Source organism: Leptonotus elevatus, chromosome 6 (assembly GCF_054856555.1).
Source record: "Leptonotus elevatus isolate MCC_2025b chromosome 6, RoL_Lele_1.0, whole genome shotgun sequence".
NCBI lineage: Eukaryota > Metazoa > Chordata > Actinopteri > Syngnathiformes > Syngnathidae > Leptonotus > Leptonotus elevatus.
Window position 1 is genome coordinate 21,269,198 of NC_141244.1, and position 12,129 is coordinate 21,281,326.

Consider the following 12,129-nt stretch of genomic DNA (forward strand, 5'->3'; position numbering starts at 1 on the left):
CAGGAGTACACATTAAAAAATAGACGTCTGACAGACAAACACCAGGGTTTGATACTTTATCCAGTCAGTGTTGCCTTCAGAGGGAAGCGAAACGCGCAGTAATTTTCATATCCTCCAAATGAGAATGCTACTCTCTAAACCTATTCAAGCATTTAACCATTTATTTAAAAACATGCGCGTGATCATTTAAAACAGGAATGTAATGTACATTTTAATTTCATCTGATATGCCTTTTATGGAAGCAGCGTTCGGAACGAGAAGATTGGGTCAGTGAATGCAACATTCCATTCCGAAACTGTACATCTGGGTCATTTAAATTTAATTTGCAACACTGAACAAAAGTTAAGTTCCAAATTTGACACTGAATGTTTTGACGGTAAAATAAATGTCATAGAAATTTGAATTCAACCTGAGATGGCACATGTACACGTCCATATATAATTCTATAGTTTCTCCAAACTTAATTCAACCAATGCGCATATTTTACATAAGAAAACGTTCACGGAACACAAAAAAATTCTACAAAAATGGTCTTGTCCCAATTTGCTCACCAAGTGTGAAATGATCTAGGCCTGAAAACAAAACTATAATTTTGTGATTTTATAAACGGTAGCAGGTGTGTTCCTTCTGCCATCTAGTGGAAGAGCATTTAATTGTTTTGACTGTCACTATATGTCGCTGGCATAGATGGATGACGTGATTGGGAATCATTGTAATAAAAAATGACTTGAGTTGTGATGCTTGATCACAAATCAAAACGATGTTGTTGTTTTTAAGGAATCTTGAGGTTGCAATAAATCATTTGAATGAATTACGCAACTTTGCAGTCCTCATGTATGTACTTCTCTACACATATATACTTCTGTGAAGATTTCTTATTGCTGCACTTCTTATTTAACTTTAATTTTATCTCTTTCTATTCTGTTGTTTCTTCCTTACTGTAACTGCAGCTGGACGGAGTCCAGGAAAAAGTTCCCCACGGGGAAAATAAAAGTATATCGTATCGTAACTCTGGAGTCTATTTATAGGGTCAATTTATAGGAAATTGTGACACTCGCTCATGTTTTGGGCGCTTGAGAAATGACACCCACTTGCGAAGGTACAAAGTAACGCAATTGCAGAAGTTACATGAAAATCAACACCTGGTGGTTTCCCGGCTTGGTGAAATATTGACGAATAGTGCAATGCATAGGCAATAAACGTGTGACATCATGTCGCTATCTGGCCTCTCCCATGCGAAGTGAACTTGACCACAGACACATTTGCGTGTTGGCTTTCTTTCAACATGTCTACAGAAAGGCTGCTGCTGTGCTGTCTGCTTCTTCATGGGTCTCTTGCACTGACGGGTCAGTAAACAGAAGATATTAACCCTTACATACTGTTCATTTTTCTATGCACACAAAGTATGTTTTGGGTCAATTTGGACCAAAGACAGATATATCCTCCAAAAAAAATCTATATCCAATTATGAACTACTGTAAAAATATGTTCACAATGTATTAATAACATTTTTAATAATTGGATGATTAATTCTTAATGTTTCTAAGGAAACCCAAGTAAAAAATGTCAACCCACAAATATAAATCAGATGGTCAATAGATGTTTGCTCAACAAAAAGCAAAACAAAAAAATGACCATAACTCAAATCATTTAATAATAATAATAAAAAGAAAAGATAAAATAATAATTCAGAATGTACCATTTTGATCGTGAAATTATTATCATTTGGATTAGGGAACTTTTGGCACATCACTGATCTGCACTGGGACCCGACCTACGACCAGGGCAAGGACCCCAAGAATGTGTGTGAGTCAAGCGGATACAAACCGGCAGCCCAGGCGGGTCCGTTTGGCGACCATGCCTGCGACTCCCCCTGGAACCTCATCAGCTCCTCCATTCATGCCATGAAGGATATTCTACCAGACCCAGACTTCATTGTGTGGACAGGGTGGGTCGTCTGTGAGAATGGAAACTCAGAGACTTGTGGCTCACTTATTGATTTATGTTTCACTTGTAAGACAAATGTTAATAAGCGAAGTGCGCATTACGTTTGCGCATGCGTGGGGGAAAAAAAAAGCGAGGCTCCCAACTAACCGTCATTTGAATGAGAGAATTTTTGCGTAACTGTACACCTTAAAGCTTGCAAGTCAACCCCCGAAGTCGGTAAACCGCATGCCACGCATGTTTAAAATACATTATATAAAAAAGAGCAACTTTCCAGAGGTTGAAATGTTAGAAATCAGAGCTCATTCCATTGGATCCAATACCCTTTCAATGGCTGTATGGTAGTTTAGCCTACCCACAATGCAACGCGCCGCTACCCATAATGCACCGTGTAGTCGAGATGCGAACTTCACTTATTGGTGCAATGAATAGTTATTATAATTAAAGTTAGCAGTTAGCATGTAGCTTACGTTTTTCTTAGTTTTAGTTGTCTTTTGAGTGGGGGCATTTGTAAATAAAAACGTCACAAAAGGTACAGTATGATCAACGTTAGCATGTAGCAAATGTTTATTGAACAAGGCTTTCAAGATTTCATTTGGACTTTTTAACATTTTTAAAGTAAGTTAGTTTTGATTAGTTTTTAGAGTGGGTTTTGGTTTGTTTTTCATTTTTTTATGTACTGTATGTTCTTTTAGTAATAGCTTTTTGTTTGTAAATGCTGTTAAGTGATGGACTTTTGGTTGTGTGAGACACATTTCATACACTTCTGTATGAAAATATAGAGATGACACGCCGCATGTTCCCGATCAGAATCTGGGCAAAGAGACGGTTCTCCGCATAATCGGCAACCTCACCGACATCATCAAAGAGGTTTTTCCAAGTATGTATGGCTTAAAAGGGAAGTCAGCAGTGTGGTTTCAATGTGCGCTCATAAATGTTTTGTGTATTTTGCCACACGTGGAGCAACCAAGGTGTACTCTGCCCTGGGTAACCATGACTACCACCCCAAGAGCCAGCTTCCCGGTGGCCCCAGCTACATGTACAACCAAACGGCCAAAATGTGGAAGCAATGGTTGGAGCCAGAGTCACACGAAACCTTCACAAAAGGTCATCCTTCTTCTTTAAAGCTTACAAAACTGATGATGTGACTTTCAATGTACAGCACTTTATATGCAGCTGCGGTTGTTTTTAAAGTGATCTACAAATAAAGTTGACTTCAGTTAAAATGGCAAGTTTTAGTCATAGCGTCATAAAAGCATATTTTAATTAAATTATAAAATCAATGCTGCAATACATTCCTTTTAAAAAAGCATAATCTTATAAGCATGAAGTTTTATAAATAAATAAAAAGAAGAAGTCAGGATTGTATGACAATAATGTTGTATTACTATGTAGATAAAGTCATAATTTTATAAAAAATAAACTTCATAATCATAAAAGTCGTGGTAAAAATGTGTAAAAGTTGTAATTCTGAGCATAAAGTAGCATTTATTCATTTTAGGAAAGGTCCTATTTTTACGAGAATTAAGTTATTTTACAAAAAGTGGTAGCATCATCTTTTTTCGTACTTATATTAAATAAAGTTGTATTTTTTTAGCGTCATAATTTTTTACATTTTTTTTTATTATTTATAAAGTCGGGTGCTGTATTAAATGCTTTTTTAAAGGCAAAATTTGATGAGAAAAGTTTTATTTAAAAAAAATAGCAAAAGAATAAAGTTGTGATATTTTAGAAAAGTCATCATTTTATAAGCATAAAATTTACAATAGTAAAAGTCATAGTAAAAAATAAAGTAGGGTAATAGTAATTTTTTTAAAAAGTTTTAATTCTGTGAGCATAAAGTAGAATTTAGTCTTTAGGAAAAGTCCTTTTGCTACGGGAATTAAGATATTTTAGGAAAAGTTGTATTATGAGAGTTCACTTTTTTCGTCATTGTATTAGTTAAAGGTTTTCAGAAAAGTTATTTTATGAAGATTAAGTTATTTAAAACATTTTGTAGATTCATTCGTTTTTTTTAAAGCAAAAATATGAGACTAAAGTTGTATTATTTGATTTAAAAAAAATTATTTTATAAATGAGTTTTTCCAAGTCAAATTTGTGAGTACAAAGTAGTATACAGTATTTACATAAAGTCCGAATATTATGACTTGCACATATAGTACTTTGTTAATGAGCAAGATTGCATATAAATTATGACTTGCTTTAATCCAAATGATGCGTTTCCCACTTCTGCTCTCACGACACAACTTACAAACGTTGATATTCCACTGCAGGTGGCTACTACACAGAAAGACTTCTGAACCAGACAGGTTTCAGGATGTTGGTGCTCAACACAAATCTCTATTACGACCGCAACCAGCAGACCGAGAACGACGAGGATCCGGCCGGCCAGTTTAGCTGGGCGGATGGCGTCCTCACAAAGGCGGCCAGCAACAAAGAGAAGGCAAAAGCACTCCCCACCCACCCCCCTCATTTGTGGGGTTTGCGGGCTAGATCCTATCCCAGCTGACTTTTTTTTTTTTTTTTGTCCTGCAGGTGTACATCATTGGCCACGTGCCCCCGGGGATGTTTGAGAAGAAGAGAAGTAAGCCTTGGTACAGGCCGCAGTTCAACAAACGCTACCTGGAGCTGATTCAGAAGCACCACGCCGTCATCATGGGACAGTTCTTCGGCCACCACCACACCGACGCCTTCCGCATGTTCTACGACACCAGCGGTGACTTAAATTGGATTATTCGGGGGGGTTTTTCCCCAGATATTGGAAGTGTACCTTATATTGTGTCCTTTTTCCTGCAGACTCTCCCATCAGCACTATGTTCCTCAGCCCGGGGGTGACACCGTGGAAGACCACACTGCCCGGAGTCAAGAACGGCGCCAACAATCCCGGCATTCGCATCTTTGAATACGACAACGCAACACTTGTGGTCCAAGTAAGGCAGAATGGGATCTGTGACGGGCCGTGGGAGGCCGGGGCTGACGAGTCCAGGAGGCTCACGGTCGGCGTCAGCTGCCGCTCGATAAATGTGTCGTATTCGTTTTCTGTGAATTCATGAATCCATCTCAGGTACCAAAAACATACAAAAGGGCACATACAAAATAAAAATAATATTTAATAAAAAAGTTAACTAAAAACAAAAATATTAAGGTTTCTTGTACACTCTATTCAGTCGATAGTGTTATTAGCTAGTAGCAGTATTACATAGCTTCAATAACACTATTAAAAAAAATGGCATGGCAGTATGCTTTCAAAGTCACACCAGATTGTGAGTGAGTGCGCTTAGTTTTTGAAGTACTCAGTAACCGTTCATTTTTCAAGCAAGTACGTAATCAGTGAAGTAACAAAATTACTCTTTAAAGCAAGTAATCAGTAAAGTAACTAAGTTACTTTTTAAAGTAAGTAAGTAATCAGTAAAGTAACTACCGGTAAGTCACTTTTTAAAGTACGTAATCAATAAAGTAACTAAGTTACTTTTTAAGGCAAGTAACAACTAAGTTACTTTTTGAAGCACGTAATCAGTAACTACGTTACTTTTAAAGCAAGTCAGTAATCAGTAACTACCAGTAAGTTACTTTTTAAAGCAAGTAATCAGTAACCAAGTACATTTTTAAAGTAGCAATCAGTGAAGTAACTAAGTTACTTCTTAAAGCAAGTAAGTAATCAGTAAAGTGACTAAGTTACTTTTTAAAGGAAATAATCAGTACAGTAACTAAGTTACTTTTTCAAGGTAACTGCGGCAACACAAACACACAAAACCGGGCCAGATTGCGTCCTCCGGTTTTGACAGACCTGGTTTAACGGCATCCTCAAATAAACAAGCTGTTGACTGTTTTTATCTTTAGGACGTGGTGACATACTACCTGAACCTGACGCGCGCCAACATCGGCCGGGACCGCTGGGAGAAGGAGTACCGTCTGACCGAGAGCTTCCAGGTGGCGGACGCCTCCCCGGCCTCCATGCAGCAGGTCCTGGAGGGCATCTCTGACGACGGCTGCCGCCTGCAGCGGTATTATCGCTTCAACTCGGTCAACTTCGACCTGAGCGAGTGCGACGAAGGCTGCCGCGTAGATCACGTATGCGCCACGCGCGAGGTCGACTACCAAAGGTACGAGCGCTGCTTGGCCACGGAGGCGGCGGCGAGCCGCCTGGGAGGATCCCTGCTGAGCATCCTCGCTGTAGTTGCCAGCGTCCTGTTTGTTTTTGCTCAGCAGTAGTTTGCAATTCAGATGGTGCGGCACGGTCAAAGAAACCTTATTCAGTTACATACAATTCATTTTGCATGCACAAATAGTATGTTCGGGGTCTATTTTTTAAGAATATCCTCATTATAATTTTCTACGAGGACGTATTAGGGCCACGTATAAAAAAAAAAAATTGGGGGGGGGCAACATTCAGAGAAAAAAACTTGCAAATTTGCCCTTTACGAGAAAAAAACTTGCGAGTTTATAAAGTAGCAGATTTGCAAGAAAATAAATTGTAAATTTGCGACTTAATAAAGTGGCAAACTTGTGAGTTTATAAAGTGGCAGGTTTGCAAGAAAAAAACTCGTAAATTTGCGAGTTTATAAAGTGGCAAACTTGCGAATTTATAAAGTGGCAGATTTGTGAGGAAAAAAACTTGCAAATTTGCGACTTCATAAAGTGGCAAACTTGTGAGTTTATTAAGTCGAAAATTTGCCACTTTATAAAGTAGAGAAATTTACGACTTTATAAAGTGGCAGATTTTGCGAGAAAAAACTCGTAAATTTACGACTTTATAAAGTGGCAAACTTGCGAATTTATAAAGTGGCAAATTAGCGACTTTATAAAGTGGCAGATTTTGCGAGAAAAAAATCGTAAATTTACGACTTCATAAAGTGGCAAACTTGCGAGTTTATAAAGTCGAAAATTTGCCACTTTGTAAAGTGGCAAATTTACAACTTTATAAAGTGGCAGATTTGCGAGAAAAAAACATGGGGAAAAAAAGTTAATTAACAATTGTTTTTATTTCAACAGGCTTGTGTAGACTTTCTCTATCCATTGTATGAGCCCATAATGTTCAAATACACACTGTAGCCTTTTAATGACATGTTTGTATTTTAATGTTATCTAAATAACCTGGCAAGTAGATATGATGATGTAATCAAGGTAAAAACCACCTTCGGCTTCATATCAACTGTTTGGATTTCATATACTGTAATGTTAGACGACATCGTTCAAATACTCATTTCTACTAAATATAGTGCCATCTTTAGTTTGCTGCTTAATAAAGTCAACAAATGAACAACATCAATCTATTGCTTCATATTAATTACACTGGCAAGAAATGCAATATTGTATTATGACCTACAATAAAAGCTAAACAATTCAGTTCTCGATGACACCCTTATCACTTTATGAAGACTTAATGGCTCATTCGAGCCACTCTTGAGCTCTAAATAGTGAACTTGTAACCCGTTGACTCGGAACGACGCGTCTTCACGTGATCAGGATCTGCTTGGCCGAGGTGAAAGGCTGCATGGCGGCGTCCAGAGCTTGCCGGTAGTCGTCCAGAGACACCTCGGCACAGGCGGGAGCGCTCAGCTTTCCCTGGCGGAGGAGCGAGCACAGCTCGTCCAGCATGGTTCGGAACGCTCCTGGATCCGCAAAGGGAGCAAAATACAAAAAATCACATCTCATTTTTTTCCACTTTCATCTCTATATTCTCGAATGTTCTTCACCGTTTGAGTGTTGTCTCTTCCACTGCGTCACCCAGAAGCCGCACACTTTCACATCTTTGAAAATAAGAGCACTCTGAGGAAGGAGACCGTGAGAAAATATGACACAAAAAAAAACGAGTTGAGTTCAATTTAATGATGATGAAGATGATCCGGCATACCACAGGGACAGTCACAGGTTGTTTGGACATCCCCCCGTAGGTCACCATGGACCCGCCAACCCTGCAGTAAACACGCCTGTGTTATTATTACGCATATTTATTTCTCCAGATTTGTGAAGAAAGCTCACCGGAGATGACGGAGCAGCTCGGTGGCACTTTTTCCTCCAACTGCATTCAAGGCCAGTTTGGGCTTTGGACACGTCTGAAAAGAAAGACCAAAATTATATACTGTAGATTTTTTTTTTTTTTTACGGTGTCTTATCGTCATCATCACATTTCTCCTCCGTGTCGCCACTGCTAAACTAGACAATGCAATTTCTGCAGAAATTGCGTGGTAATGCTGAAAACTAAATGCTAATAGCCGAATGCTAAGCTAAATGCTTATGAAGTAAATAGAAAGAAATTTTGTGAAAATAGTATTAATTGTAGTTGAAAGATTAATTAACTAATTTACTGCCATTGACGACTAAAGACATCAAAAATTAATTTAACTATTTCTATGTAACATTTTTTTCCACTTTTGTTAACAAGAGTGTGAAAACCTAGATTTTTTTATTGAACATTTAGAACAGTTATTAAATTTGTGATTAATTCTGAGCTAACTAGTGAAGTTATGCGATTAATTACAACTAAAGATTTTAATCGCCCGACGCCCTAATTTTTAATAATCTTTTTTTTTTTTGCGTCAGGCGCTAAAAAAAATTTAAATTATAATTAATCACGACTTCAATAATTAACTCACGATTAATCACAAATTTTATATCTTATCTAAATTTTATTTTATTTTTTTAGGTTTTCATACTCAAACTAATAGAAATAGTTCAAATGAATTTTTGACGTCTATAGCCGTCAATGGCAGTGAATGAGTCAATTAAAATGAATAAAAAGAACACTTGAACCCGAGAGGTGTGAATTTTTGAAGCAAGTACCCTACATTCATTTAGATGGAAAAGTGTAACTAATGATATCCAATGGAAAATGTACCCAAAAAAATGCTTCTAGCATTCCCACAATAAAGTTGCAATATTAATATAAATGAAAGGATGTACCATTTTGACAAAAACACACCTTGAAGAGTTCCTTCATCTCGGGCCGCCTCAGTTCGTCCTCCATGACCACGTGACTTGCTCCCAGGGCCTTCAGCCTATCACTGAGCTGAGTGAACTCTGGCCTTTGGAAGGAAAGAAACCAGGAAGTGCACAGGTGTCATAAATGCTGAGAATGTAATGTAGTCAGTGACTGACTGTATCCGCTTTTACAAGAACTTGAGTCATGCAGCATGAAAATGAAACCTCACGTATTGCTATAATGCAACGGCGCTATTGAGGTACATTAGCCAAGTAATTATTAGGACTGGGTAATTAATTGAAATGGTTTTGACTTTGGCTTTTCAGAAGTGAATGGGAAATCCTATTGGCTGGCTAATAGAAAATGTGCATCGACTTCTGGGAGTGATAGCTTTAACCCCTTCGGACTCGTAGATGGCATAATTAATTGAAACACATCATTTGGATGATGTCAACACTTCTGGTTCATGATTGGATCCCAGCTAACCAATCACAATCGCAAGTGAATTTGCATGACGTTCATGTTACATATAAGCTTAGTAAGTTTACAAAACGTTACAGCCATACAATCCGGTGTCCCCTATAACAAATAAAAATATGAAATAACCCCCAAAAAATGTCTATGTTGTTCTTATGTGTTAAAAGGGTCAAAATCTGTAAAAATAAATAAATAAATACCCAGCAGAAAAAAGGGGTTGAAATAATAAAAGGCTGCATGAACACATCGACATAAATTATCTTCATGCATGAACCAGAGCCGTTGATAGAGAGCAGTTGACCAATCACAGCGTAGAATTGGTCAACTGCTGGTCACATGATATATGGACGCCCATCTTGTTACCCTGCTGAAACATCAATCTATCAATGGCTCTGGCATGGACTGCACAACACTGCCCCTAAGAGGCCAAGCAAGGAACAGTAGCTTTTTATTTTTTTTACTGCTATGATGTTTATAATAAATCCATCCATTATTTATTATTATTATTTTACTTCCTACTAATTTATTTCCTGGCTGTGCTTTTCAAGTTATATTTAAAGTAGAGTTTTGGTTGTCAATGAATAAATAATAATAATTAAAATAATAATAATAATAATTACAATCAATAAATCGTGTTTATTAATCATGATTTAAAAATCAATCAATATAAAGATTTTTTTTGATTATTATTATTATAATCGCCCAGCCCTATGATAAAGTACAGGCGTACCTGTCTCGAAGCACGTTGATGGTGTTTATCCCCCTCGCCGCTGCAATCTGAATGACCGCCTGCCCCACGCCACTGTTGGCTGCATTCTGGATCACCGAATCACCTGAAATTGGAACAACGTGCACTTGTATTGAACTTTTAAGCTGCATATGATCATTTATAACCATTATTTTCTATAAGAGAATAAAAGTCGATTTTTTTTTTTTTTGCAGTTGGCACTTGGCAAGCTTTGAGATGAAATTACAATACATTAGCCTTTGTTCCTCTCTACCTGGCTGGAGGTGTTCAAAGTCAGCCAGCATCCTGAAGGCAGTGCAAGGGTTCACCCCGAGTGTGGCGGCTGCCAACAAAGGGATGTCATCGGGCACAGAGATCACGTCTTCTTCCCCTAATACGGCTGCCGTCCTCCACGTCCCTGGAGACACAAACACAGAAGTTACAAACAGGTAGCTCACGCACACAAGCTACTTTGCATAAAAGTTCATTTACCCAAACCAGCGTCTCTCGGGATGACCCAGTCTCCTATTTGGAGAGACGTAACCTGGCCGCCCACCTCCACCACCTGGGCCACCCCCTCATTGCCACCAACAGCCGGGAGGTCGGGTAAAATTGCATACGTCCCTGAAATAAATAAAAAATAGTCAATATATAACCAATGATTTTTAATTTTTTTTTATTGTTACCTTGGATCATGTTGATGTCAGACGGGTTGATGGGAGCAGCCAGGATTTTAACCAGAACATCTTTTGGACCCACCAGGGGAAGATCCACATTCTCCACCCTGACGGGTACGGGTACAAAGTCCTCACATTCGACTCAAAACTAGGGTTCAAGTTGGCAAAGGGTTGTTATGAGAATGTAATCATTTTCTCAATTAGTAAGCGATTCTTAAATAGTGGCATGGGTTGGGTACCATTAGGTTTCCGCTAGTAAACAAGAAATACGATCAAATATATTAGAATAAATAAAATATATAATCAACCAATATGCCAAGAAAATGAAAAGATACCAATTAAAGTACACGTACAGTTTAGTTGTTTTTAACCTTTGCCTTTAATTGACAAATTCCTTGAAGCCAGCGATGAATAGAACAGAAAAACTAGTTTTCAAAGTCTTACTGTATGACATGGGAAGGATCTCCGTGGTTTGTGTACACCAGAGCTTTGCAGCGGCTCAGGTGGCGAATGTTATTAACCTGAGCCGCTCCTCGGCGATGTTTGTAAAGAGCGGAGGTCAACAAGCTTCTTCTACAAACTAACATGTTTGTACAACAAACGGTTCCAAGTTGTGGCCACATTGTGACATAAAAAGACACAATAGTCGTCAAAATGTGACGCTAACCTAGCTGAAAGTAGGCGGCCATGTTGGAATGACGTGATAAGTATGTAAACAAACACTAGCGCTCCCCAAGTGGACAGAGGTGGTATAACACGACCAAGAACTGTACGCATGAACTTGATGGCGTACCCGTACACGGAACCGAACTGTATAGCCTACTGTATTTAAAAATATATATTTTGGGCGGTTTTTGTTTTTAACAAGGGAAAATAAGTATTAGTTTTTTTCAAAAGTATTATTACTATTCAAGTAATACAAATAAAAAAAAATGTATACCACAAAAGTGTTACATTTGATGTTTTGTGCCAGACGTTTTTTAGGATATTCATAACAAAAAAAAAAGGGTTTTTTTTTGTATTGCAGGCATATTTTTAAATTACTGTCATTGCTATTAAAAATAAAACGATTTAACGTGTTTAAGTGCTTGATGAAAAATATACAAGTATATACAAACGTAAAAATTAGTATTTTTAAAATATTTTATGGTTAAAAATGATGTTCAAATCATGACAATTATAATAAAAATCAAAAAAACGAGTATAGAGAAGTGTTTTTGAGTTTGTTCACAATAATTATAAAATGTAATTTAACTATGTAAAGTAACCTGTCAATATTTATTCATTAAAACCAAATGAATACATAAAGTAGCTACAGTAAAATCTATTTCAGAAAAATAAAAAAAGGTTTTCCATTTGATTTCAAAATGCCCTAAAAAACT

The 12,129-nt window shown here is 37.5% G+C and overlaps 2 protein-coding genes across 3 annotated transcripts; one reads left to right on the forward strand and one right to left on the reverse strand.

The window, feature by feature from the left end:
- Positions 1-168: 168 nt before the first annotated feature.
- Positions 169-7,213, forward strand: smpdl3b (sphingomyelin phosphodiesterase acid like 3B). 2 transcript variants are annotated; one of them, XM_086079326.1, is made up of 9 exons: positions 169-266; positions 1,296-1,346; positions 1,735-1,948; positions 2,727-2,824; positions 2,908-3,051; positions 4,218-4,387; positions 4,480-4,660; positions 4,741-4,874; positions 5,785-7,213. In XM_086079326.1, the coding sequence occupies exons 1-9, from the start codon at positions 203-205 to the stop codon at positions 6,154-6,156; spliced, it is 1,428 nt and encodes a 475-aa protein (XP_085935452.1). In that variant the 5' UTR covers positions 169-202; the 3' UTR covers positions 6,157-7,213. The 2 variants fall into 2 exon arrangements, with proteins under 2 accessions (XP_085935452.1, XP_085935453.1); XM_086079327.1 differs by lacking the exon at positions 169-266 and having other exon boundaries at positions 1,222-1,346.
- Positions 6,908-11,442, reverse strand: mecr (mitochondrial trans-2-enoyl-CoA reductase). The gene is made up of 10 exons (XM_086079328.1): positions 11,192-11,442; positions 10,757-10,854; positions 10,563-10,694; positions 10,345-10,488; positions 10,074-10,176; positions 8,867-8,969; positions 7,927-8,000; positions 7,799-7,859; positions 7,641-7,713; positions 6,908-7,556 (listed from the first exon to the last, which is right to left on the reverse strand). The coding sequence occupies exons 1-10, from the start codon at positions 11,368-11,370 to the stop codon at positions 7,399-7,401; spliced, it is 1,125 nt and encodes a 374-aa protein (XP_085935454.1). The 5' UTR covers positions 11,371-11,442; the 3' UTR covers positions 6,908-7,398.
- Positions 11,443-12,129: the final 687 nt, after the last annotated feature.